General features: G+C 45.5%; 2 protein-coding genes and 3 non-coding genes across 5 annotated transcripts; 3 read left to right on the top strand and 2 right to left on the bottom strand.

The window, feature by feature from the left end:
* Window positions 1-271: 271 nt before the first annotated feature.
* Window positions 272-13851, bottom strand: IMP4 (IMP U3 small nucleolar ribonucleoprotein 4). Its single transcript, XM_044431357.1, has 9 exons — window positions 13768-13851; window positions 12517-12625; window positions 10026-10109; window positions 8829-8938; window positions 8371-8503; window positions 7309-7463; window positions 4858-4952; window positions 3573-3646; window positions 272-1407 (listed from the first exon to the last, which is right to left on the bottom strand). The coding sequence occupies exons 1-9, from the start codon at window positions 13768-13770 to the stop codon at window positions 1295-1297; spliced, it is 876 nt and encodes a 291-aa protein (XP_044287292.1). The 5' UTR covers window positions 13771-13851; the 3' UTR covers window positions 272-1294.
* Window positions 13852-14392: 541 nt separating this feature from the next.
* Window positions 14393-20309, top strand: CCDC115 (coiled-coil domain containing 115). Its single transcript, XM_044431316.1, has 6 exons — window positions 14393-14596; window positions 15684-15812; window positions 16209-16312; window positions 17970-18076; window positions 19071-19232; window positions 19983-20309. The coding sequence occupies exons 2-6, from the start codon at window positions 15684-15686 to the stop codon at window positions 20105-20107; spliced, it is 627 nt and encodes a 208-aa protein (XP_044287251.1). The 5' UTR covers window positions 14393-14596; the 3' UTR covers window positions 20108-20309.
* A 3384-nt stretch (window positions 20310-23693) lies between these two features.
* On the top strand, window positions 23694-23765 carry TRNAE-UUC. The gene has a single exon. It is a non-coding gene; the product is annotated as a tRNA-Glu (tRNA).
* A 1325-nt stretch (window positions 23766-25090) lies between these two features.
* TRNAE-UUC lies at window positions 25091-25162 on the top strand. The gene has a single exon. It is a non-coding gene; the product is annotated as a tRNA-Glu (tRNA).
* Window positions 25163-25614: 452 nt separating this feature from the next.
* On the bottom strand, window positions 25615-25686 carry TRNAE-UUC. The gene has a single exon. It is a non-coding gene; the product is annotated as a tRNA-Glu (tRNA).
* Window positions 25687-26190: the final 504 nt, after the last annotated feature.

The following is a 26190-nucleotide window of genomic DNA, read 5'->3' as shown; positions in this document are numbered from 1 at the left end:
AAAGAGAGCAGCAGAGAGAAAAAGAGGAGGTAACAGAAGGATTTATTGCAGGGGTCCTCAAAGTTTTCCACCAGGGGGCCAGTTGAAAGGTGCTGGTGCTGGGCGTGGGCCGGAAAGGTGGTGCCAGCAGGGCGCACAGGCCAGCGAGGGGGTGGGAGCAGGGGCGGCATGTGTGGGTGCGTGTGCTGAGGCAGGGGCAGGCACGTGCTGCAAGGTGGCACGCAAGCGGCGGGTCCAAATGAGCATGGCGGGCCGGATCCAGCCCCTGGGCTGTAGTTTGAGGACCCATGATTTATTGTATCAAAAATCAGCTACGGTCAGTATTGAAGAAAGGGCCCCATTCCACATAACTGCATCCAAATAGGCTTGGGCTCCTAGAAGGGAGGCATTTTATATTGGCAGCTGGCAGGGAAATTGTTCTGTTTTTAAATCATCCTTCCCTTCATGGGTTTCCTCAACCCCTGCTTTCTGGCAGACACCTCATTCCTCAGATCCTCACTCAAGGAAATATATTCCTAGTAAACTAAGTGAAGCATCCAACAAAGTAAAAGAGGGAAAGGCAGGAAGGATTAGAGGATCCCAGTGAGCCATCTGGTTATCCTAACTTTAGGGATCATCTATTTTCACATATTTTTCAGGAACACTCTCACGTCAGCTCAAATGTCCCTTGAGAGAGGAAAAAGAAAATTCTGTCTGTTCTATCCAATCTATTTCTTCATAAGCTTAATGCAGCCTTCCCCAACCTGGTGACCTTCAGTGGCATTTGGACTACGACTCCCAGAATTCCTATCCAGTAGGGCCATTACCTGGGATTTCTGGGTGCTGCAGTCCAAATATGCCTGAAAGTCACAAGGGTGGGGAAGCCTGGCTTAATATCCTCCATTCTTCGGTCATTCTTATGAAGAACTATAAAAACAAAGTGCTCTTTGCAGCAGATGCTGCCCTCAATATCCATTCTCAGGAAACAGGCAGCAAGCTGCAAGGCAGGCCAGGACACCATCTTAAACTCCAGCTAACCAGGGAGGCACAGCGATAAGACAGGAGACCTTCGACAGCTGCCAGCACCTTGGACAAAACCACAAGACCATCGTGTAAGAAAAGCTTGGTATAGAAGGAAGCCCTTTGACTATACGGGGTTTTCAGTACTAGGAAAGGTGGAAGGGAGGACACATCGCCATTGGATGCACCCAAAGAAACCAGTCCGTGTACAGCTCAACAAGCAACCGATGTATGGCACCTCCTTGATGGGATGGAGGTGAGGCCCAAGAGAAAGAAATGCAGTCTGCAGTCCATGCTACTCAGAGCTAAGGAACTTCCGCTTCTTGGCCGTATGGGTGTATGGGTGCCAGCGCCATTCCACATCAGCTGTAGCCTCCTGTTCCAAAGTTCCCAATCTGATCATATATACTGCAGTAAAAGAAAGAACATTTCAGACTCTGGCTCTGAGAAGGCATGCAATTGGCAGCACGTGTTAAGCGTATAGTACACTTAACCCAGTACGCTTAAAGTCAGCCCAGCAAATGTACATTTGTCCAATTCAACTGCAATCCTGGGATTTCTGAAGATTTGGATATGTTAACCAACAAAGCAGAATGAAAACCATACTACAAAGCAGAATGAAAACCATACTATATAGCACTGTCCTAGTGCAGTCAGGACATTTCAGACACAGCTTACAAGTTGGTAAAATCCACATTTTTCCTCCTCTTCCTAAGATTAACTTGAGGGGAAGGCTTTCTTGGGAAGCAGCCTCTCCCCCAAGATTGGCACAGTCCACTTTAACAGAACTTTATGGACGAGAGCTTGCATTGTTTTATCTATAACACATGGGTAGGGTGTGGGAATGCTGGTCCCCTTTTTGAGGGAGGAAAGGAAAGACAGTCAATCAAACAACAGATAAAAGCTGAGTTCCTTTTCTGGGGCACTGATGTTGATGTAATTTCCAAGTTTTGTATTTCTTGTGAGTCAGTTGTAAGAAAAATGGGTTCTTTTTATTTGCTGCAGAAAAAAATTAACTGTCCAGTCATTTGTACCTGCGGAGCTATGGCTTTGTTTTTGTTTTGTCTTGTTTTTTATAATTTGCAACATGGTACAACTTTTGAAGGGATTTAAGGATGAATTTCAGCTGGTGATTATGTTTGTTATGGCTTTAGTTTTAACAATAAAGTATTGTTAAGCAACTGCAAAAAAAAAGCACAAAGGCAAAACAGCAGCAAACCTAACACTAATAGGATGCATTGTGCTGGGCACTCCAGTAAGAGTCAACTGGAGGACACTCAAATATAGCACTTGAGAATGGGAACAGAGGGCAGGAGGAATCATGTAACTGGATGCACACACTCCTCCATCTAAAAATCATGCTATTCTTAGAAAGGGGACATGTTTAAGCTTAGCTTTCTCTTGTTATTTCTTTTTTTATGCATTGAGATTATTTAAACATAAATGATGCAGTTGATATGATTCAGTGCCTGGAAGGCTACAGAGCTTTAAGACAGAACTTGAAGACCTGCTTCCCTTTGGATGTTTTGAACTACAGTTCCCATGCTGGCAGGGACGGATGGGAATTGCAGTTTGAAAAAATCTGGAGGGTGCCAAGTTACCTATCCCTGCTCCTTTAGGAGATCCAAAGTGATAAGGTCTGGAGGGTGGACATGCCTACAGCATCCAGCAAATCTGACTAGGAGTGTGTGGGACAGAAAGAACCTCTTTCAGCACAAAAGTGGGCAGTTCAGGTAAAGTCCCCTTTAATTACTGGACCGATGGGTTACCGATGCCCCAGAGAAAAAGCCACTTCTAGTTGGATGAGTTTTAAAAAGAAATGGAGAAGAAAGGATGGATTTTCTTCCCATGACTGTTGACCAATAGAACAATACATTTAATGTAAGTTTAGGAGTTTGATCTAGAAAAGCCACCCCCTGGTCAAGTACACAATCTAGAAAGGAAACCCAAGATCCTAGTTGACCAGGGCAGCCTTCTAGCAGCCATGTCTTGTGCACTTGGTGCTCAAGCTCAAAGTTAGAAGCCAAAGGAAGTGGAGTTTCAGTATCTCTACGTCAGCTTAGCATATCTGCATAATTATTTCTCAGAGGGAGAGAAAAGCAGTTCTGTAGTGAGATTCTCTTCTATCAGTCTTGCTAAAGTGAGCTGCTTCTTCAAAGATGGCACCACAACAGGATGGAATATCCTGCTGCAAGAAGCTTCTCTCTTGATTTCTTTGTAGGCAAGACATTCCTTTGCAGGAAGGAAAATTCAATCACAGGACAACCTCCTACCCACTATCTGAAGTAGGACAGTCAGGGCTGCAGGGCTGGGATGGAGACACTAATACACTCATGGAACAGTCAGCTGGAATAGTACAAAAAAGTAAATATTTTCCTGCTCAATTAAGCCACTTCACACCCATTCTTTCTAGAATCCCTGTGGCAGTGGTGTCAGGCAAGTTGGTATTATTATCCCCATGTTGCAGGTGCAGGGACTGAGGACAAGAGAAAGAGCCATATGGCCCTTAAGTGAATTCTCTGGCAAGGAAAGATTTCTCAGCCACAATTCATGCCCCTGAAGACAGTACTCACATTTCATCTCAAACCTTGGCCCAACCTCAGTGAGCTCCACATTCCGGTGATCGGTCTTCTTGTAGACGTGGTGCCTGCCCCAAAAATGCAATCTTGATCAGGTAAGGAGAAAGTGCTAGAAAAGCCAGGAGGGGCCTCATCCCCAGTGAGCAGCCCCCTGCCTCTAGGCCAGCCTTCCTCATCATCCTCATCCAGCAAGTGCATGGGGAAGGCAGCTTTACATTTTCCATGCCTTGTCTCATGGGTGCTGATGTCTCATGGGTGCTGCTCCCAAGGCCACTGCACAGCACCTGGGTGCTACGACACACCCAGGTAGGCAGAACTACTCCAAGGGGCTAGCAGTGGCCAAACCAAACACAGGACCAGTTTATACATACAGCATAATCAAGGAGCAAAACTACTCCTAGACAGCAAGTTGCATGTGTGAATGAGCCCTTGTGTTAATAATTCCTTTCCTCCTGTGCACAACAAACAGCATATTGGGTAGAGCAGGGAGACAAAATCTCCTAAAATGTGTGGGTTTTGTATATGCAAAGAGGATTTCAATGGAGGGGGAGTAAGCAAGGAGGGGGAGTCAGGTCCTAATCTGCAGCTTCGGAGGTATCACCCAAGGAAAAAATTAGGTTGCTAGATTCTGCTGAAGATATAAACCACACCTCCAAAAAGATCCAAGGGAGTCTAATCCTGCTGCATTTTCTCCCTTCAGAAGGTGGGATCAGGCAGCCCAATGTGAGCTGCACAGAATCTGTGCAGACAAAAAAAGAAAAAACAGCCAACAAATCTCAGTATGGCCTTTTTCACTCTAAACTTGCTCAGGATTGTGCCCTAAGTGACTTGACCAGCAAACATGCCAGACTTTGCCTTCCTTTGCTGAGCTGGTGGAGGGTGCCTGGGCTACTTCACTGGGTGTGGGACAAAAGTTGTAAGAAAATACCTTACAGCTCAAATAAATGGGAAGCACTGGCAAACACACACACACACACACACACACACACACACACACACACACACACACAATGGTTCTGTGGCTGCCATTTTGTCATGCCCCAGAATGCCCAGGAATGATGCCGCTCAACGTGGTGTTGCCTACAGTGGAAAAAAGCAACACAAAATGGCAGCAGCAACAAGCTGGGGAGAGTGCCAGTGAGTTTTGTACTCCTCTGCCCTCAACATTTGCCCCCATTCCTTTTTTAAAAAGCCAAAATGGTGACCACCCAGCATTAGAAATCCACCCAGTTACGATGCTTAGCCCCAGCTCCAAAGCAAAATAGGTGGTGCCATGTACCGAAAAGAGATGTAGTCCTCTTGGTTGGCAAAGGTGATGACTCGCTTGCTGTCATCTTTGGGCACCGGAAACAGGTATTTGAGGATGCTGGTGACCTGCGGGTGACAGAGCAAGGGATGGAAATCAGATCTTTCCATGGTCTGCAGGTAAAGCTCATCTCTCCCCTTGGCTAAGAGAAGCAGAATCAAGTAAATCAAATCGAAGTCTATGCAAGTATGCAGAACCTAGCCAGTAGGTTCAGAAATGTAAAGATCCAATACGGTTTGCCTAGGTGGGTGAGTTCAGGTACATAACGATATAGGTAAGGATCTGCTCAGGCTGCACCACCTTTTCACTCGTCACCCCAATTTCATCTAAAGGACAAGGCAGAGGCCTGATGGGTCAGACTAAGGTGCCATCCTTGATTCCCTGACCTGGGACTAAGTGCCACTGAACACATAGGCAGACCCCTACTCCATAAACCTGCCAAACATTTCCTACTTATTTAATGAGCTACATAGCAGTAACCAATGTACAAAGTACCAAAAAGTAAACTTTCACATGGAAAAGCTCCTTGCACCAAGCAGGTGCTGAAGACAATACAATGAACCCACAATCACAGGACTGCCTGATTCTGCCTGCCTGATCCCCAGAGGCAGGAGTACCAGGGAAAGGCTCCTCCCCACATGGACTCTAGGTGGGCCACAGCTCCATGTGGAACTACCAGAGGCATGCTGCCTGAGGACCATGATGATCCAGCCAGTCTGTAAGGGAGAAGGTGCTCTCAGATTATCTTGGCCCCATGTTGTTTAGGGCTTTATGCATTACCTAACCTTTCAACTGGCCTAGCAGCAACTAGGTGAGCATTTTGCACTCCAGTTCTGAAGTTCTTCACACTTGTACCACTGCACCTGAGCTATCCCCATCGATAGCCTGGGGGCCATAGCTTGAAAACCAGCCAAAACTGATAAAAGGGCTTTGTGATTGCCATGCTGTGCATAACTAACCATGTTGTGAATAGCCAGTCACCACGACACAACTCTGCACCATGTGATATTTTCTTTAACAAGCCCACCAATCGAGGAAGGTTTAGGATGTCTGCATTCAGTCCCTTGATTCCAGGAGCTGCATTTTCCCACACCTTTTTCAGTGCTGTGGTAACTTTTCTGAGGTGGGACAACCAGAACTGCAGACAGTATCCAAAGTGCATCACTCATTTATTATAGGCATAACCACCTTGTACAAAGTTACTGGACTGCAGGACCCATTGACTTTAGTCAGCAAAGGCAACAGCAGGGGGTGATGGGAGTTGCAATCCAACAATATCTCAGGGATGATACAAGCTACCCACTCTGATTAGATGTCCTATCATACAGAATGGCTGGGTTCACGCATCATGACAAGCGGATCGGTGCAATTTCCACTGTTCGTGCCTGAGTGTGTGTGTGTGTCTGAAATACAATCAGCTTCAGTTCTCCTCCTGTGGTCTGTTTTCTTCCCTATCAGTCCTGCAGGTGGCATTCCAGGAGGCACCTCAGGAAGGAACAAAGCTCCTTGCTTGGACAGCCACAGTCACACCCCAACCAAGGTTAGCTCATTGCAGGCTCTGATGCACAAAGAAGGTTTGTGCCCTAAAGCATGGCAGGAAGGACAAGAGGCAGGTCAGGCACCCTCCCCTCCTGCTCTAGGGGGGACTGCTCAAGTGAGGGTGATCATTCCATGCTCACATAAGAGGGAAGGACAAATTGGTGGGTATCACTGCAGAAAGGAGCTGCACCCCCTTCACAAGGGTCTGAACAAAGCATGAACAGCAAGGTGAGAAGCAGCTGGGAGACAGCAAGAGCGGTGCACCCCTGTGCCTTGCCGGGGGGACATCCTCAATTGGCCCCCAACTAAGGGGTGGCATAGAGGGAATATACTGCAGCACAGACCCCAGCCAGGTGGCATTGCCACCACCCAGCTGCTTCTCACTCTGCTGCTCACACACGAGGGGCAGCACTGGGGGAGGCACCACCTCCAACTGGGCACCGCCACTCACTGGATCCTTGCCACTCCTGCTTGTGCAGGAACAGGGACAGTGGCATCAACTGCGGGCACTGCTCTTCTCCCACCACCAAACCAGTTGATTGCCCAGAAGATCTTTACAACAGGAGGTGGGGAGGGAAGTGGCCCCTCTGACAGTGGTGCCACATGGCAGCTGCCAGTGGTGCTCCCCAGTTAGCAATTCTCTGGTTTTGGCCTTGCTACCATGGTGAGCTGTGCTTTCTGGTTCAGACAATGCAACAAGCCATTGTGGTATCAAGAAACTACAGAACAAACCATTACTTCTGTACATGTTTTCTCAAAACTGAATATACCACATGGAAATACACCAGACCAAGAAAGATAAAAAGCCACCATCATGTTTTGTGTTGTGTGCACCCACCCAATCACATTCTTATTAAGACCCAAGCAACTCCCTGCACATCTCACCCGCTGTCCCAGACGAGAGGTGAAGTTGTGGAAGATCAGGTGAGGGTGGGCCTCTGACACAGTGCCGATGTCTGGGATGTCGTGGCGCATGACCACACTGCACAGTGTGAAGTAGGCGGTGGGGCCAAAGGGCAAATGGCTGATGATGAGCCCATCTACATGACAGAGGACCGGTGGAGAGGTTAGCTGGGCCCAAGCCTCATGGCCGCCCGAATGAGACTGCCACCACCCACACAAGAGGCCACATCCTGCAGTAAGAGCTCAGCATGCTGCTGCCCAGGAAGGCTCTTCTACCATGGAGTGGGCCACGTGTGGCTCTCCAGGTGTTTTGGCATAGAACTCCCATCAGCCCAAGGCAGCATAGGCTATGGTGAGGCAGGTGATGATGATGCTGATAGAAAGGCTGGGCTGTGGCCCAAGTCACCCAGTGGGCTCCATGGCTGAGTGGGGACTTGAACCTAGTTCTCCTGGATCCCCAGTCCAACCCTCTCACCATCACACCACACTGGCTCTCAGTTGTAGGTCAAAACATGGAGAGAACCATAACTCCCATCAGCCCTAGCCAGCATAAGCAATGATGAGGGATTAAGGGAGTTGTAGGCCAAAGCATCTGGAGGCAGCTCCATCCCAGCCCAAGGCCCCCAGTGGCCCGCCAGATGCAGAGCAGACTCCTCACCCTTCCAGTTCAAAATTGTTTGCTCTGCACTGGCTGGCCGGGGCGGTCCAGGGTTTCGGAACAGGGGCTCTTTCAGCCCCACTTGGATCAAGCATGGGATACCTGGCATATCAACTGCACTCTCTCCCACTGAACTGCAGCTGCTTTCCCACAACTCAACTCAGACTCTAGGAAGCCCCCACTGGAAGCCCAGCAACCAGCTCCCCATTCCCTGTCCAGGTGAGCCAAGCTGCACCGCATGAAGTCAATATTCTCCCAGGCTGCAAGTCAGATACAACAGGCCACACTTGCCGTGTTCATTCTCACCAGTGCTGTTTCGATACCCTCAAAAAACAAATGGTGGCTGTCACATCTACCCCATTCATTGCCCTGGCCGAGGCACTCACCCGGTGTCCCTCTGTGTTCATGCACCACCAGCAGGTCGGTGATGCCATTGGCTTTGCAGGCACGCACCAGGGCGCCCACCTCATGCCGGCCTCGGTTCATGCGCTGGGCCCCAGGGAAAATCAGCTTGATCTCCTAAATAGGAAGCACATGGCAGAGAGATCAGGAAGTGGGTGATGCAGACTCAGATTCAAGGTCCTGGGTAGCCTATTTGAAAGGAACAAATAAAATAACAAAACAAAACAAACACAGCATCCAGTAATGGGAAAGGCTGCTTGAGTGGGACCCATCCTGACCCAGGAAGGCCCATTAGCTGAACTGGGAAAGCAAAATCAGGGGTACATTCAGGGCCTCCTACAGGCCAAGCAGGATCCCAAGCCCCAAACTACTGAGCAAATGCAACAGCACCAACTTGCCCCATCCTACAAGATGCCCCCCACCTTCCCTGCTGCTGACTTACTTTGGCAAACATCTTGAGACGGGAGCTGGGGTCCCGGGAGGTGGTGACCATGATGCGAGGGTCCTCCACACCAGCCCAGCGGTACTCATCATCCATGTGGCTTGTCACCCCTGCCAGGGTGACACAAGAGTCAGGCGCTCCCAACGAACAGACAGAGGCACGCCTGTTTGGCACATGCAGCAGCGGCTTCCATCAGAGTGGAAACCACATTTAGCTTAGGAAGAACTACCTTTATTTAGTTTTTGAAGAAAGCAAAACAAGGTGCTAGAGCTCAATGTTTCACTGAAACATAAAGCCTGGAGCAGGTATGCAATAGCTGGGAAAGGATTGGCTGTCGGGCAAGAGTCGGACAACTCAAGGATGCTCAACCTTCCAGAATTTCTCCAAATGCCAGAGCTTGGTTTGCCTCACTCTTGCCCTTGCTTGCCTTTATTTTAGGTGCATGCATTTCTCCCATGTAAGAATGAACACTTGAGTGAGAATGTCCATGTTCTTCCCAAAATATGCATTTCTTGAATGCAACTAGCAAGCTCAAGAAGAGGAACCCTTTTCAGAAAGTGAGCTCCTTTTCAGGGCTAAAAAGGAGGCAGGTTCTGATGATCCGCGAACTGATATGAAATTCTTGAGCATCCCTCATGAATGAAGAGAGCATGCTGCCCTCTTTGTACAACTCACTTCCCAAGAGCAAGCCCTAGCATGGAAAAACCATTCTGGAGGAACATGCCAACAGAAATCCAGCTCCAGAAATGGAGCTCACCAGCTGCAGCAGGTGAGGGTTTGGAGACAAGCTGCACTAAGGACATTTTCCCCAACCTGGCACTTTCCAGAAGTATTGCACTACAACTCCCAGCATTCTTCAGCCAGCAGGGTGTGTGCTTCCGTGAGCCATCAAGAACATTAAAAACATCAGAGGAGCCCTTCTGGATTAGCCCGGGGGTTCATCCAGCCCAGCATCCTGTTCACGCAGGGGCCAAGCAGCTGCCTGCATGATCCCACAAGGAGGACAGGAGTGCAACAGTTCCCTCCTGCCCATGTTCCCCAGCAACTAGTAAACCTAAGCATTTTGCTTGTAATCTGGAAACAGGATAGAGCCCTCAGGACTAGTGGCTATGGATGGCCTTCTCCTCCATGAATTTGCCCAGGCCCCTTTTGAAGCTGGGGCTTATGAAAGATCAATTCCATAGTTTAGCTCTTTACCTTCTGCACCCTCATCATCAAATTCAATTGCCTTCTGGAGTGCAAGAGCCTCTTTCCGCAATTCTGTGGGGATCAGGCAGTTCTCTGGAAAGAGAGAGCAAAGAGGACTTAGGAAAACTGAGACAAATTCAGGGAAAGCACCGCTCCCCCACCAGGTTGCAGGCTTGCCCATCATTCCTTGAGTTTTTCACTGTGCTTTCAATGTATATGTTTTGATCAAAAATGCTGTAATCCTGGTCGAACTTCTGTTGGGCAATATATTTCTGTGGAAAGGTGGGACATAAATCAAATAAATACATTTCTAAAAATAATGATTGACTTGGGAAGCATATTGTAGGGAAAAGCTCTTTCAGTGAAAGAGGCACTTAGGTATCAGCATCATCTGTGACCAACCTTTCCTCCAGAGGGCTAGTGATTCTCCTGCTTAGTATATCCTCACAACAGCCCTGTGAGGCAAGCCAGGCTGAGAGGTGATGGACACCCAGGGAACTACAGGGTATGCTAACCCACGTCACCCCAATCCTTGTCCATGATTTGTGAGTACAAAGACCAAGGAGATGCAGGTTCAAATACCTGCTAAGCCATGGAGCTCCTCCAACAACCCTGGGCCAGTCACTCCCTCTTGGCTAACCTACCTCAAAAGGTAGGAAGCCAGAGGTATGTGTGTGGGAGACAGAAGAAGCTTATAGGCCACCTCTTAGGAGGAAAGACAGGATACAGATGGAATCAACAAACCATCAGTGCACCCTAGTCTGCTACTGCACAACCCAACACAACTCTACTCAATGTCAGTCCCACTGAGCTCTGTGGTACTTGCTCTCAAGTGAACAGGTACAAGAATGCAGACTTAAGGCACAATCCTATCTCATTGGCCTTTGATGCAATTTCCACCACCCCTCACCTCACACCCTGTATTTCATCTAGACAATCATTTTCAGTCATCTAATGAGGTGCCAGGGAGTGGGAGGGAAGGAAGCTGGACACGGTTTGGAGATTGCATAGGCTGTCAGTTCCAGCCTCCTCCCCTCCTTGTCCCCAGCATGCCCTTTTAGCCTCTTCAAGGTCAACTTCCAACTTCGAAGATGCAAGTGAGGGGAGTGGGGCAGGGACTCTACACTTGAGAGACCCTGCTCTGTGGTTGGAGGACCTTGGAGTTGGACTCCCAGTAATCCCATACTCCCCCGCAGAGAATATAATGAGTCCACAGGATTGTGCTTTTCATGACATGTAGCATTTATACAATGCAGCACAGGTGTTCTATGTCTTTGCAGAGATTACACCTGTAACTCTTGCAACAAACCTAGAAGGTAGCATGGCATCCCCTATTGCAGATGGAGAACTGAGGTTGAAATAATTATGGCTTGCCTAAAGCTGTATAATAAGCTTTCTGCCAAGGTAGGATTTGAACTAAGAACTCCTGACCTATCAGCTTACACCATGTGGCCAATACTGAACTATGGACCATTTGACAGTAGTTTTTGCCATTCTTTCAAAACTTTATGTGATCAGCAGTTGATGATCTAAGGGGTTGCTACTCAGATCCTTACACACTGTATTTTAGTTTTATTTAGTCAGTTTTATTTTTAACCACTGCAAAACTCACTATGAAGTGGAATATTAATTTGGAGCAAAAACACACTAAAATAGGCAGCCAAGAGCACAATATAGTACAAAGCTGGGATGCCTGCCCCATATGAAAATCTGAGAAGATGGGGCAGAGGATTTTTTTCCTACTGCAAACAGTCTGCCAAGCAGCAAACTATTTAAGGCCTATGTATCTTAAAGCAGAAGAGAGGAGACAGCTTTTTTGGTTTTGTTTTTTTGATCTGACTTTGTAGTTTATGAATTGGGAAAGGATGTGCCAGAGAAAGGCAAATGAAATGGAAACTACTCGTCCATCCAGAAAAAGCTCTATATGAGAGGGGAAAGGAGTAACAGGAACAAAGGAAAAAGTGCTAGTAAGTGGGAAAGGGTTCTCATAGAGCAATCCTGCACACATTTAGACATTATGAATTTGGGAATTATATGACTTCAATGTAAGTCATATAACTCCCAATGCTAGGATTTACATAGAAGTTGCATTGCGTTTTTTATCAATGCACGCCTAGGACAGTGGCCTTATTTCCTTCCATTAGCTATCCAGACAAATTCCATATGACTTAAATTGCAAACCCTTTGGGACTAGAGGTAGGGAAAACCTGAATGAAATTACATTAAAGCATTAATGCCCATAGCATAAGGTAGAGTATATATCAAACATGTCATGTGGCTGCCATAGGCTGGTTTGAACGAGCATGCTTGTTTTCCAAAAAGTAAAATAAAGCAAGTTACAGCCTTCTAAGTGCTAAAGCTGGAAGAAGTATGGGGAGGTGATTTCTTGCAATGGGGGCAGGTAGTTCACAAAAGCGAAATGGTCTCAATCTTCAGCCCCCCCCCAAAAAAAGGGTTTCTCCTCTGCATGCACACACACAAATTCTGCACAAATGCATACCATCTAGTGCTTTCTTGATTTTTTCCTTCTTCTCCTGGACAGCCCGAAGCTTTTCCTCTTGGGCTTTATGGTAGAGATATTCCCGCCGTTGACGGGCTTCCCGGCGCAACTGAGGGAATAGAATGGCATAAACTGAAGCACAGAACACACCTCCTTTCTCTTTTCCCAGATCAAGGATGCTTTTGCAGCAGGAGAAAAGCTAATTACTCCCCAAAGGATCTGTTAATGCTCTTGGAAACATGCCTCTTGATGCAGGATGCATAGGGACACTTGACACAAACCAGTGCAGACAAAGGCTGTAATCCTATGCCCAGGTTTCACTGAAATCAAGGGATGTACTTTTGTGTAGATGTGTGAAAATATCACAGTATCACAAAAGTTCATTATTTCAAATACTGAGCCTTAGAGTGGGACCATCCTGGTTTAGGTCTGAATCCCAGAAGGCAAATGACACCCAGCAAAGCAATCCCTCTAGAAATGGTCACAATAAATTTCTTAGTCATTATGAGCACAATCATGCATGCTCAGACTAAAAAATGCCCTACCACTTCTATGCGTGCACACAACATGGTCTTGGTGAATACAGCTAGCCCTCTGGATTTAGTCTTTTCAAGGGCTCACAGATAAATCCACACAGTTTACTCCAATTTTAGAAATATAATTACCCCATGGGGTATATCCAATGTGAGACCTACTCAAGAGTGTGCTCACTGAAATGAAGGCAACCTACATTAGCCAAACGCTGGATACAGCCTCAGGTTACTAACTACTGCTGTTCATTAAGATTATTGATTCAAAGTAACAGCAACTAATCTTTATTATATGTATTATGTTTCTACCCCGACTTTTTTTCTGAAAGGAACCCAAGGAATTCAGACCCTCCTTTCGTGATGTTATCCTCATTACATCCTTGTGAGATAGGTCAGGCCAAGAGTCTGTGACTGTAAATTTCATCGCCAAGCGGGGACTAAACCCGGATCTCTTGAGTCCCAGTCCAACAGCGTAAGCACTACGAACATCCTCTCAAACAAACACCATAGTAACAATCCAGCACCCATTTCTTGAGAGTAAGGTCTGTTGGATGCAGTGGGACTTGCTTCTGAGTTAAGTCGCGTAGGACCGCAGTCTAAGTTACTTTGAACACATCTGCTCTTCTCGCTCACACCACCCACAAGAACAGTCCGTTACCACCTTTCCAAAAAGCAAAAGCTCTTCAAAAATACCACTACGCAAGAATTAACTGCTCCTTACCATGATGACCAGCAAACCATTCAAGAGCCGACCACGTGGAATTAAACTTCCTTCCGTGATACAAAAAAAAAAAGGGCAGGCAGATTGCCCAAAAGAAAGATGGCGCAACGAAACGGCGGTACAGTAGGAGGACGGCAGAAGGGTCCAGCGACAATGATGGCGACCTAAGAGATTGCGCAATAAGGCGAGACGCAAAAGGATGTATCAGTTTTAATGGTTGGCTCTCGAGTAAAACTTCCGGTTCCCAAATGCAACGGAACCTTCCATGTGCGGAGCAAAAGCGGTGGAAATACAAGTGACCTCAAATCAAATACTGAAGTTTAATTTCTGTGATCCCTGCTTCTTCTTCCAAAAGCCCGGTGGAGTCTATGTCACTGGGGCTTTCCCCATTGCAGTTTTACTATTGCAGCTTTTATTCTGTGTCTTATAGGAGGCTATACAGTTAGCCTCGAATGGCTGTCCATAGAGATAAGAAAGAAAGAGGGAAAGAAAGAGGGAAAGAAAGAGGGAAAACATTAGAGTTGTGGCGGCAATTACCCGAAGACCTGCATCACACCCCACTCGAAGTCGATAGGTGAATACTGAAAACTCTGTGATTTGATTGGTTGTTGAGAAGGAGCAGGCGGAGTCCTACTTCAGGGTCAGGTGAACAGGAAACGAGGCAGATTTGGTGCTGCAGAAAAGGCATAGGAGTTTGGAATTGGATCTGGGGACGTATTTGCGGGTGGGGACGGGGACGGGGACACTTTGGAGAAGACGAAGAAGTAGCCTACCTTCATTCGCTGCTGACCAGCACAACGAACTTCCTCAATTGTGTTTGCATAGCAAGGTACAATTTTGTTTCCTTCCCATTTGCTAGCTGCAGAAAGATGTCCTTTCCCATCTATTTTAAAGGAGAATGTCAACATCAGCTTCATTAGTACTGCCTAAACAGTCAAAGAGGCTTGAGCAAGCTCTTGAGCTCCTCAAAGCTCTCATTTGGTCTTCTGAATCCTGCGCGGGGTCAGGCTAGCTGAGCATGGTCTTTCTGCACAGTAGCCAGCCAGGTGGTCTGAACAGAAACCCTTGGAAGGGCACGAGGGTGAAACTCTGCCAGCAGCTGGTATTCAGGACCCAAATGTGCCCTCATCGAGAAATGTCAAATCTGGTCATGGCAATAGAGGCCTTAGTTGCCAGTCTTCTTTGATCAGCTCTGACTGGCCTTTGAAGAGTGTTCAGAAAGTTCAGCTTGCCCAGAGTGTTGCAGCCAGGCCATTAGGAGCTAGAAGAAGCATGCAACTCCCATCTTACAACACTCTCTGTGCTGGTTTGGTTTCTGACCATAACTCTGGTTCTGACCCACAAAGCTCTACTCGATGGAGTAGTTTATGTAACAGACCCCCTTGTTCCAGTGGATCCTGCCTGGGCTTAGAGAGAGCGTCTTTCTGTTCTGACCAATATCTGAAGCACATTTGTCAGGAACTGGAGAGAGGGCCATCTTGGTGGCTACTCTCAGGTTGTGATATTCCTTGCCAAGGAAGCCCATCTCAACCCTTCTCTGATGACTTTCCCCCAAAAGGCAAAGAGTTTTATTCAGACTGACCTGTGACCTTTAAGCCACTTGTCAGTATAGTAAATATGTTGCACTTCTTTTTAACCAGGTTTTTTTTAATGTTCCCCTTTCTTGTTCTTATGCTTTTAAATTTGAATTGTATCTTATTAAGCTGCATTCGTGCTGCTGCTGAATGAAGGGGCAGAACATAACTTTAATAAATGCATAAACAAGTACTGCTTCACAACATTGAGGTCCATTTTAGGTATTGTAGCTACTCAAAGACGGGCTTACATTCTAGATTTAGACATATCAAGAGGACAAAAGTGAGAAGGAAAGAGAGGAACATTTGGGAACAAATGCAGTTACATGCGTTTCATTTCAGATGGCTCCAGCAGGGGACACGAGAACAGCAAAAGTGTGTGAAGAGTTGGACCAGCTCATCCTCCACTTTTTTGACACTCTGGAGATGCTCCAGGCCAAGAGAGAAGCTTTGAACAACCTGGTAGAGCAGGTGAGACTTTGGTTCATGGAAGCTGAGTAAAAAATAACATTCTGCCCACTGATTGGATCTCTTCCCCCAACTTCCCCAGCTGCTGCTGGGTGTCACTATGTGAGTTTTAGTTACTGGGCAGTATAGAAAGGTAATAAATGAAAATGAAGTGCCTGCTGCCCCTTCTGGATCTTGCAGAGAAATTCTGATAATGCTGTTATGCCAGATCCTTCTTAAATAGAGTATCCTTCACACAAGGGTGGGTAACTCATGGCTAAGATGTTGCCAGACTACATCTCCCCTCAGCCCTAACCAGCATAGCCAACAGTGAAGGCAGAGGAGCCTTGTGGTCCAAATACATCCAAGGACCACCTCATGTTCTCACATCCATTTTTTGGTTTTATTTCCCCTTTCCAGGGTTGGTTCTCCCTCTCCAAGTCCCGTTATGCCATGGGCAACAAGTCTGTCTCTACCCTGCAATATGGGCATCAGATGACTCCACTGGTTCAGGTGCAAACTAGGTGAGATGGTGCAGTGTCAGCATGTGTGGGTGCTGGATGCAAGTATAGAAATCCCAGAGAAGAACTTGCAGCCGAGGAGAGGAGTTAGGCAGCTGGCATGCCTACAAGGGGCTGATGATTTCCAGCTTCATCTTTTGTTTTCCCTCCCTTGCTAAACAGTTCTCTGGGGTAAGCTGGGTAAAGGAGCTTGCTGGAATCACTTTCCTAAATTAATCATAATCAGCAGGTGCCAAATGAAGAAAACATTCTTAAAGGTTACTGTAACAATTTGTTACTGGACTGTGTTCTTTTAAGGTTAAAGGAGGGGGATGAGTGAGTGAGATGATTGGTTTTATTTATTTATTATATTTATTAAAACATTTCTGTGGTTGGTGACTGAATGTGTGTGGGTGGAACTTGGAAGCTGCAAAGAGAGAGCAATCAATATTTTTCAGTCAGCAGTTAAAAGTCAAGAGTTGTAGTTTGTCAGAAGTCTAGGGAGTCTGAAGAGGCAGCCTCCTCATTAGACTCTCATAGAGTGCAGTAAAAAGGACTTAAGAGTCTAAAGAAGGAAGTAGAATACTTGGAGGACAGATTAGTGACTAGGAATAGTTAGAACCTCATATTGGAAAGTATTAGACGGGTGTGTGAGATAGAAGCTGACAGAAACCTGAGAGCAGAAGGGAAAGATTGAACTGAGAGAAATAAAAAAAGGACTGGTGAAATTTACTTTCACGTTTAAAAGGAAGATTTGAAAGTGAGGAGTAATTGAGAAGGGAAAGAGTGGGATAACTCCATCAAAAGTTATTATGCACTGCTTTATTTACTAAGACAATAAATTATAGAGCATCTTAAAACCAATATGCTTCTTGTACAAATAAAGCTTTATTTTGTTAACTCAGCATCATAGCCTGTTTGAGTATCAGCGTCTCATCCTCAGGACTGCATAGTCCAACAAAGGAGCTTGAGCACAATACTATGAGAGAAGTGAATTAATATGACTGGAATTAAATTCCTGGTGGCAGCATTACACCAGAAAGAGAAAGAGAGGGAAATATCAAAGAGTGTTAAAGACAGACCATGTTCAAACAAGGAAAAGAGAGTACTTATGACAGTTATGTTAAACAGAAATTTACAATGGCTGATACTTTGGTGGTGCTTTTTATTTCTCTTCTACTACCTGCATTGTGTAATTGCTCCTTATCTGGCACTGGTAATTCTGGGAGTGGGTGTCTCAAGCTGTCCTGCAGGTAGTGAAAAAGTTGGATGTCTCCACTAAAAGGTCTAGATAGTGAGCTCAGGAACTGCAGACCATCAAAAGATGCCTCCTCCTTTGCTAGGTAGCTTTGCTGCTAGAGGCACTGCCAGTAGGACTGAGCTCTTTTAATTTTTAAGATCCATTACCAGAAAGCTACTGCAGTGCAGTGTTTAGAGTGCTGGATTAAGAGTGGGCTGACCTTGAACCAATCCTGGCCTACATCACATGGTTGTTGTGAAAATAATATGGAGAGGAGAAAGATGTGATGTACACCATCCATCCAGAGCTCCTTGAAGGAAGAGTGAGATAAAACTGTAATGAAAATAGCCATAGAAATATTTGTTGTCCTGTTGTTTACAGCATGAGAATTGCCATGCTGTGTATCCATCCTTGCATCAGCCATTTCTTTGTTCTATCTAGTGAGAGAGAGGAGTGTCAGGTAGAGTTTCATATCATCCCAGAAGATGCTGCCAAACAAGGGGCTGAAGGGACAGCCATTGTAGAAGAAATTGGCCCCAATGAACAAGGTAAAGAAGGCTTTTGGGATCAGACAAACTGTACAAGTTTTGGGCAGCAGGATACTAAAGATGTGGATTGTTTTTGCCCCTGCTTAAAGTATTTCTTGGTCACCTTTCAGGACAGCTGTTAATGGGGCCCTGTGATCAGTAGGGGAGTTTCTATGCACTTAGAAGCCATGCGGCACTGAGAAGTTCAGAGTTTCAGGAGGACCATATATTTCCTCCTGCAAGGTGATTATTTAAAAAGAGAAGACAAATCTTTGTTGATAATTGTAATGGAAAATATAAGCAAAGATGTACCCATTTTGGAAATCTGGGGTTGTAGCCAACATTAGTCCTACTTAGAGCAGAAATGCTGAAGTGAATGGGATTTATGTTAGTAACAGAGGCTACAACCTCAAGTTTTTGCCATAATTTAGAATCAGAGCAGACCAGTTGGTGTGCATCAGATATTTTGATCTTCACTCTGCATGATCCTTGACTACTGTCCATTTTGGCTGAAGTTGATGGGAATGGTAGTCCAAAACATCTGGTGGGCACAAGGTTGCCTACCCTTAACATAGTTCCCACAGACCAGGAGGCATTACAATCCTAGGATCAATCAAGAAATGACACTCACGTGAATGAATGTGCTTCAAAAATCCTCATGAAAATATCACAGTTGTTACAATTGCAAAGTGGAAATTGCAGGAAAAAAATTAAAAAGCAAAAACAATGAGAATGTATCAACAAATAGAAGTGGTATAAAAGTACAGGAGTTTTAGGGATTTGTCTTGGCACCAAGCCTCTCCTCTGCCTTGGGTCTCCAAGACAGGAAAACAAACCTCCCCTGAATTTCTGGAAAGATATCTCTATTTCATTCATGTTCAAGCCTATACCTTGCTGTGTATATATAGAGGTGGAATTTTAAAATTCCAACTAGGTGGAATTTTAAGATATCAAAGGGCTGTGTCTCTGTTCCTTAAGTTCTGCTCTATTAAAGGCGTTATGATTATGTTTCCAGCTCTACGACGGCGGAAGGGACCAGGAAAAATGGAAGACCTGGCCCAAACCCAGAATGCAGCCACCCAACCTGCAGAGGGATTAGGGCACCGAGACCCCCTGAACTGGTTTGGAATTCTCGTGCCCCAAAGTCTCCGACAAGCCCAAAAGACTTTCCGAGAAGGTAAGGAAAAAGGCAGCTATTACCATCAAACTTGATGCAATTAGATCTTTTTTCCATCCTGGCTCTATCCCAAAGAGCTGAGAAAACACTACTAACACACAGCCCTCATTTCTGTGCCATGTTTAAAAGCAGGGCCATGGCCTTGATTGATATAGGCAAGCCCTGTTCAGCTCTCTTTGGTCTCTGCCGCTAATGGAAACCAGGGGTGCAGAGCCTCTGGCCCAGAGACTGAATCTGGCCCACCTTAGGTCTCAGTCTGGCCTCCAGGGGTCCCCAAGGGCTTATACCCCTTTTCCCAACTACTGATCTTCTAAATGTGTAGTGGCTTTGGGGCATTTTCTCCCCTGAGTCTAAAAGGTAAAAATGTTTCCTTTATGACAGTCTTGGCAGTAAGAGTTCTGAACTAAAAGTACTTTTGGCCCTGCCCCTTTTTCCCTTCAACCTTGTCTTTCACTCGAATGCAGCCCCAGAAAACTTTTCAGAAATGGAATCTGGCCTTCAATCTGACAGAAGTTCCACACACCTGCTGTGTGCTTCTGTACCCACTTGAAGGGCTGGGACCTCTTGCTCCATTCCTTTCATGAGCATGTGAATATGATGCTACCAGACAGGCAGGGTGAAAGATGGCCTGTTACTTGGAGTCTTTCGATTTAGCCAGCAGCCCATAGATTGACGAAAACAGGTTGTCTTCCATTGTGTACCCTTTTACCTAGCCTATTAATAACCCTCCTTTCCTGCTTTCTCTTCTAGGAATCCACTTGGCTGCAGAAATTGCCTCATTACAGAGTAAAATTGAGGCCGCTCAGAGAAGTTACCATGCATTGCTGAGAAGAAAACATGACCTTGTTGCCAAAAAGGACCTGGGCCACTCTTGACCAGCTCTAACAGTTTCACTGCTGAAATGTGGGGACTTCTATATTTATTAGAACTTATCCCTGAAAAACTTCCAGTCGTTCCATGCTTAAATACTTATCTGCATATAACATTCTGATGAATCAATAAAGGGCTTGTGTTTCATTATGCTTCTCTGTTACTGGAATTGTGTGTGTTGAAATACAACATACTTGGAAAGCCTGGTCCAGTGTCTGCAATTTCATTCTGCCTTTTTCCCAATTCTTAGAGGCAAGTTATGTTAGTCCCAGTTTTTGTTTTTGTGTCTCTTTTTGCACACATACATGCAATATGTCTTTTGAAGCATGCAAAACTAATGCAAACAGGGTTGATTATTCCACTAACATTGATCAGTTCTTTTGCACTAAGATTATAGTAACTGGAGTGAAACTCAGTTGGGGTATATTTGCATTTTTTAAAGAGGGGGAAGCTAATACCTTTTGCAGGCTGCTGAAATTGAGTAGGCTAGAAATGTAACAATTACAGTTGGAGGTGTAATTTATTGATTTATTATATTCACATCCCAACTTTTACCTACAAGAAATCCAAAATGGTGTGCAAGGTTCTGCTCCTTTCCATTTTATCCTCACAACTCTGTGAGGTAGACAAGGCTGAGCATTAGGCTAATTACACTCTTTTCTTTCTCCTCCTTTGTACTTATTTATCCTGCTAGAAGCCAGCCTAAACTAAAATAAGTTGCATCTTCTCTAGAAAGGATTCACATGATGCCTTGCTGCTCCAGCCTCTCTCATCATGAGGGCACATCCTAAACATGTTTACAATGGAAAATTTCCTAGAACTTTCTGTATTTCCTGGCCAGTATTCCTCAGAGTTGTAGTATTTCTTTCTGTCTAAACATGCAAGGATTGCACCCTTCAAGCATTTATATGTGCAAAAGCTTATAAATGTTCAAGTTGAAAGGGAAAAAAAATCCCAAAAATGTTTGGACAAATACTTGTGAGTTTCCATATATATGGAATGTTGAGGTAATTGAGAGAAGAAAAACAGAATTGAAGAGAGCAGAAGAAGGAATAACCATAGGAATAATCCATAGCCAGTTTATTGTAAATATTCTGAAGGAAAATTGGGTTTGGGGGAATGTGCATCGTGAGTCTAAAGAGCTTCCCATTATCTTACTAATGGGGTTATTTCAAGGCACCTGTTACTTTTGTATTCTCTCCTTGAGGCCAGGAGCCATTTATTCTAAACATCGTTTCAACTGCACCAGAATCCAGTGCAGCTCCTTCTTCCACAGTATGGGAACACCTCCAAACATTCTATAAGGCACAACAATAAAAACATTAAAGTTCATATGAATGTAGCTTCCACTGCACTTTTTTTTACAATTGCACAAAAATTGTCCTTTAGAATAGACTATCCTCCATGTTTTCCAGCAGAAGTGAATTCCATAGTTTAAGTATGTGTTGCATGAAGGACTTAATTTTGTCTGTCCTGAATCTCCTACCAAACAGCTCCATGGGGTAACTCATTTGGATTTTGCTGGGAAAGTGGGAGGAAAATGTCTCCTTGCCACTTTCTCCACATCCTGCATCATTTGGTACCCCTCTGTCGTGCCTCCCCTCTGTCATGTCTTTTTTCTAAGCTAACAGCTCCAGAGGTTGCACCTCTACAGACCTGTGGGCGCATGGAAAGTGGACTTTGATGGTATCACACTCTGCCTTTTGCCCAGTTGTGTCTGCTGTACTCTGACCAGCAGGTGCTCTTCAAATTCTCAGGCAGGGATCTTTTGCATCATGCCTACTACATTTAGTAAAAGATGGGAAGGCCTCAGAGCAAAGAAAAGAAACAAAAATGTGATCTTCCCCTGCCCTGGCCCATCCGCCCTTTCTTTGAAGGTTTGGCATTCATGGTAAAATGTTACAGGTCCCACTTGTATGGCTTTCTTTAAAAAGCAAAGCATAGCACTTGGAAGTGACAGCCTAGTCTTTTCCCAGTTGCTTGCTGAATGTTTACTTTAGGCAGATACATGCTTGATTCTGTGTGTATGCAGTACCTTTTGCACGGGATGAAGCTTTCACTCATTTAACATGAAGTTGGGTGCATAAGGCAGAGGGAATTCACTCTGTCTACCATCAAGGCAAAAACTGTTAGAAATCAGAGCAGAGAGCAACAGAGAGATGTTTTTATCCCTTTTGACAAGTTCACTGATTTCAGAAGGTTACCACCCAGCCAGAATCTCATTAGCAAGACCAAAAATAGGTTGCCTTGCCCCGCTTTCAAAAACAGAGGATGCAAAACCAAAAGCAAACAGACTGGAAGCCCAGTCCTTGGTGCCCATCCTGTTGAGCTAGGTTGTTGGTGTAATGCCTTGCAAGTTGTACACTAAGACCAAAGGGGCGGATGGGCATGGCAACTTCTTTGTAATCCATTGCCAGTGTGACAAACTTCAGGGTTGTGGGATCTACTTTGTTTTTATTTTTGTTTCAAATGAGAAACCAGAATCCATCGACTAAACCAGAGGCTGGTAACTTTTATGTCAGTGGGGCTTCTTCTTCATTGTATATTTTATTCTGAGCCTTATAGGAGTTAACCATGATGCTCCACAGTGGTGAATCTGGGGGATGCATAAGCCTCCCTTGCAACCAAAGCCTGCTGCAAAAGACATACACTTAGAATTAAATAATTATCAGTCTAGGGATTAATTCTGAGTGCCTGAAATAACTACACCTCATTGACTTTCCACACAAGAAGCCAAGCTCATTTCACTAATAGCCTCTAGAATTAGGGGTGGAGATCACAACTGGGAATCAAAAATCCTTGCTGATCTGGAAATTAACCAGAGATACTACCTGTAGATTCAGATCTACTTTCTGCCTACTCTTGGCACAGGGCATGTCTTGCCCTTTCAAGGCTGTGAGTTGTTGATGCACCGATGTTGTATCACAGCATGGAGATTCCCTCTGAAGAGAGGAGTGTTTCTCCTCACCTCCACAAGCATGTTAGAATTAAATAATTATGTGAAGACACCTTTCCTGGTGAAGAAAAAATAGTGGAATGAAATATGTAGTAGCGGTGGTCTCCTGCATCATCTCCAGTTGGAGAAAAATGTTTTGCCACATGATTGAGTCTAATTGTTTAATTCTTGTTTTCTACTGGATTTTCACAAAAAGATTAGCAAGCTGAGAAGTTACCTGGGGAAGGAGAGATTATAGAAGAGGCTCTACCCAGCCTGGTGTCTTCCAGGCATTTGGGACTACAAGTCTCATCACCCTTGACCATTGGCTACACTGGTTGGGGCTGATGGGAGTTGAAGTGCAAAACATCTGGGAGTTTGAAGTGCAAAATTGAGGAAGGCTGCTAAAGGACAAGGAAGGAAAGTTGTGAATATAATCTGGTGAATTATAATAAGTGGATATAAGAAGTGGAAGCTACCAGTGTACAAAGAATTCATGCATTTCTCAGCAGTGTCCTTGGAAAACCTGTTGCAAAAGGATTCTTTATGTGGAAAAGTTAAAAGTCTCAAGCAAGAAAGCAATACCTCTGACGAATGAATGACATTAGTACTTTCTGTCTATAAGTATCGAATGAGTAGACTCTTTTGTATCGCCTTCCCATATGGTCTAGCGGTTAGGATTCCTGGTTTTCACCCAGGCGGCCCGGGTTCGACTCCCGGTATGGGAAAAATAAATTTTTTAAATATTGCGGAATTGTTTATGATGGATCATTGAATTCTACAGAAAACAAGATAAATTACTGCTCTATTTTGCAATTGAGCCCAAGAGCAAAGCCATGGAAAATCGCAGGACTCGCCCCATGATTCCCCAGAACGGCTTCTTAGTGATCTTTTGTGTTACAAAACAAATGAAAGAGATGGGCAGAAGAAATACTCTCCTCTGTGCATTACCTAGCTGAGAAAAAGTTATGAACTGAGACGATAAAATCTCCACAAAAGGAAGGCACGTTGTGATAGCACCCAGCTGCTACTCTTGAACCCGGCAGGGCGTTAGATTTCCTGATTCAGATTTTTGTCTCTTTTTGGGTGCCTTTTTCATTTTGCTCATAGTGAGACATTTGCAGGCGCACTTCCGTGTTCATCCTCTTGGGCTGAAATCTGTCCCCTTCCTCCTTAGGATCATCGCAACAGAGGGTGGCTGGAGAAAAACTAACACCAAGGAAGCGTTTTGCCCCTCCGACGATGTCTAACGGAGAGAGCTCTTGGCTTCTCGGAGCACAAGGGTCACGCCAGGAATAAAAGTGGCCATCCCACCCCGGGACTTGAAGGCAATGGAGAGATTTCGCTGTGGGAGGTGGAAATGTTCAATGCGACTTTCGAGACTTTTAAGTTGAAAGACAGGACAGGGCAGCGATCCTTAGGGATCCTTGCAGTTCCAGGGAGCAAGTTAGAGTGGAACCCCTTTTCCGAGGCCAACTGGATTAATCGTGGACAGCCAAGAGCATGTGCGGAGTGCCTTTCTTCGCCGCCGCAGCCAGTCTAACCCCACGCGACACACACTGTGGGTTTGCAGGAGCAGAGCCTTCCGAAACCATCGACTGTGACTCCCAAATAAGCCCCGATCTCTCCTTTTAGAAAGCAAGCGCGGCCTCTGATCCTCATCTGCAAGTCTGCGGTACCCATCCGGAGAGAGCAGGAGACGTGGGGAGGCGAAATACCATTGTTTGGGGAGGGAAGGGGGAGCTTGGTGGTTGCCGCAGGACAATTGCGGAATAATTATGGAGAAGTTATATGAATGTGCAATAAACTGATAAAGACCTGTCTCGGCTTGGCTGACCTGGCTTTTGAAAATTGTAAGAGGGTTGAAGTAGGGTGGGATGGAGTCTGAAATGTCTAAATAATGTCAGAATCCATCCCTCTTTACTCCGTCCTATTATGTCTTTGATCCCAAGAGCCATGTGAAAGGTAAGAAATGCAATCCTTGTATTCCCCTATAGGTGGCAGCTTAATTTTAGATTGGGCCACAGATCGCTCAGGTCACATGGAAGCTTTCTCTTATATGGTCTAGCGGTCAGGATTCCTGGTTTTCACCCAGGCGGCCTGGGTTCGACTCCCGGTATGGGAAAGGTAAAGTTTTACTGTTTACGTCTTCTTTCCTTGGGAAATTTGCTCATGATGCCAGTGAAGTCGCTGCTAGTTTACCATTTCTTAAATTAATGCGATACCTGAAAACATAATCAAAAACGTGCTAGAGAAAAAGACCGTCAAGCAAAACAGGTCGCTACACTTGTTTTGTTTTGTTTTTTTTCTTGCACACACCGATTGGTCCTCGAAGATTCTCCTGTTTTTCAGCGAGGTAACTTAGTATAATATATTAAGATTCCAGCATCCTGCTTCGAAATAGAAGTTTGGTCCATTAGCAAGGAAATCGGCAAGTTTTATTGAAACCAAATGCGCAGGATAAAGAGCGAATGCCATGCCATGCTTCATAGCCTAACTCGGCTGCTAATTCTTTGCATGCCCCCATTCTAAGGAATCGTAGAAGTAGAAGCAGACAGGTGCACAAAATTTCTACTTTTCCCACACCGGGAGTCGAACCCGGGCCGCCTGGGTGAAAACCAGGAATCCTAACCGCTAGACCATATGGGAACCGCTGGGAGAAGAGACCCTTTCTTGCCACACATGTGACGTGCTCAATGTACCACCAAGTGATTGAAAGTGATGGTGCAGTGAAAATAATACGCACGAGTTGTGATGACACGAAGTTAGAAGGAGGCATTCTGAGATGCGTTTCCTTCTCCAGACACAAAAAGCACAAACTACCCCCGCGTACGCATCAACCTGTCACACAAATGTCCCCTTCAGACCCATAGCCAGCATACCCACCGCAGTCCGCTCCGCAACGCTTTTCTGCATACAGACTCCACCGCTCAGGCACAGAACTGCATGCTCATGTATCTGCACGGGAAGGCACGCACGCCACCATTCACACGCGCGTGCACACACTGGATTAATGTCCGATACACGGAGCTAGTGTGTGGTGTTTTGTAAGCTTGCTGTCTCCTAAAGGGGCGGAGGGGGGTGCGCGTGTGTGAGCGCGAGAGTATATTCAGTGTTCCTGTTTTCATCCTGCCATTTAGCTCAGGTGGGAAG

This window comes from Varanus komodoensis, unplaced genomic scaffold (genome assembly GCF_004798865.1).
Source record: "Varanus komodoensis strain SLA01 unplaced genomic scaffold, ASM479886v1 scaffold22, whole genome shotgun sequence".
In the NCBI taxonomy this organism is placed as follows: Eukaryota; Metazoa; Chordata; class Lepidosauria; order Squamata; family Varanidae; genus Varanus; species Varanus komodoensis.
The sequence above is the reverse complement of the archived record's forward strand: the minus strand, read 5'-3'. Positions and strand labels throughout refer to the sequence as shown.

Bases quoted from the DNA above. Each gene is read 5' to 3' on its own strand.
- IMP4 (XM_044431357.1), bottom strand. The intron at 8,939-10,025 runs GTAAAGAGCTAA...TCACCCTGGCAG, and splicing joins TGATGATGAGGGTGCAGAAG to GGGTGACAAGCCACATGGAT. The intron at 7,464-8,370 runs GTGAGTGCCTCG...TCTGTCATGTAG, and splicing joins TGAACACAGAGGGACACCGG to ATGGGCTCATCATCAGCCAT.
- CCDC115 (XM_044431316.1), top strand. From the start codon at position 15,684: ATGGCTCCAGCAGGGGACACGAGAACAGCAAAAGTGTGTGAAGAGTTG. The intron at 18,077-19,070 runs GTAAAGAAGGCT...TTATGTTTCCAG, and splicing joins AATTGGCCCCAATGAACAAG to CTCTACGACGGCGGAAGGGA. The intron at 19,233-19,982 runs GTAAGGAAAAAG...TTTCTCTTCTAG, and splicing joins CCAAAAGACTTTCCGAGAAG to GAATCCACTTGGCTGCAGAA.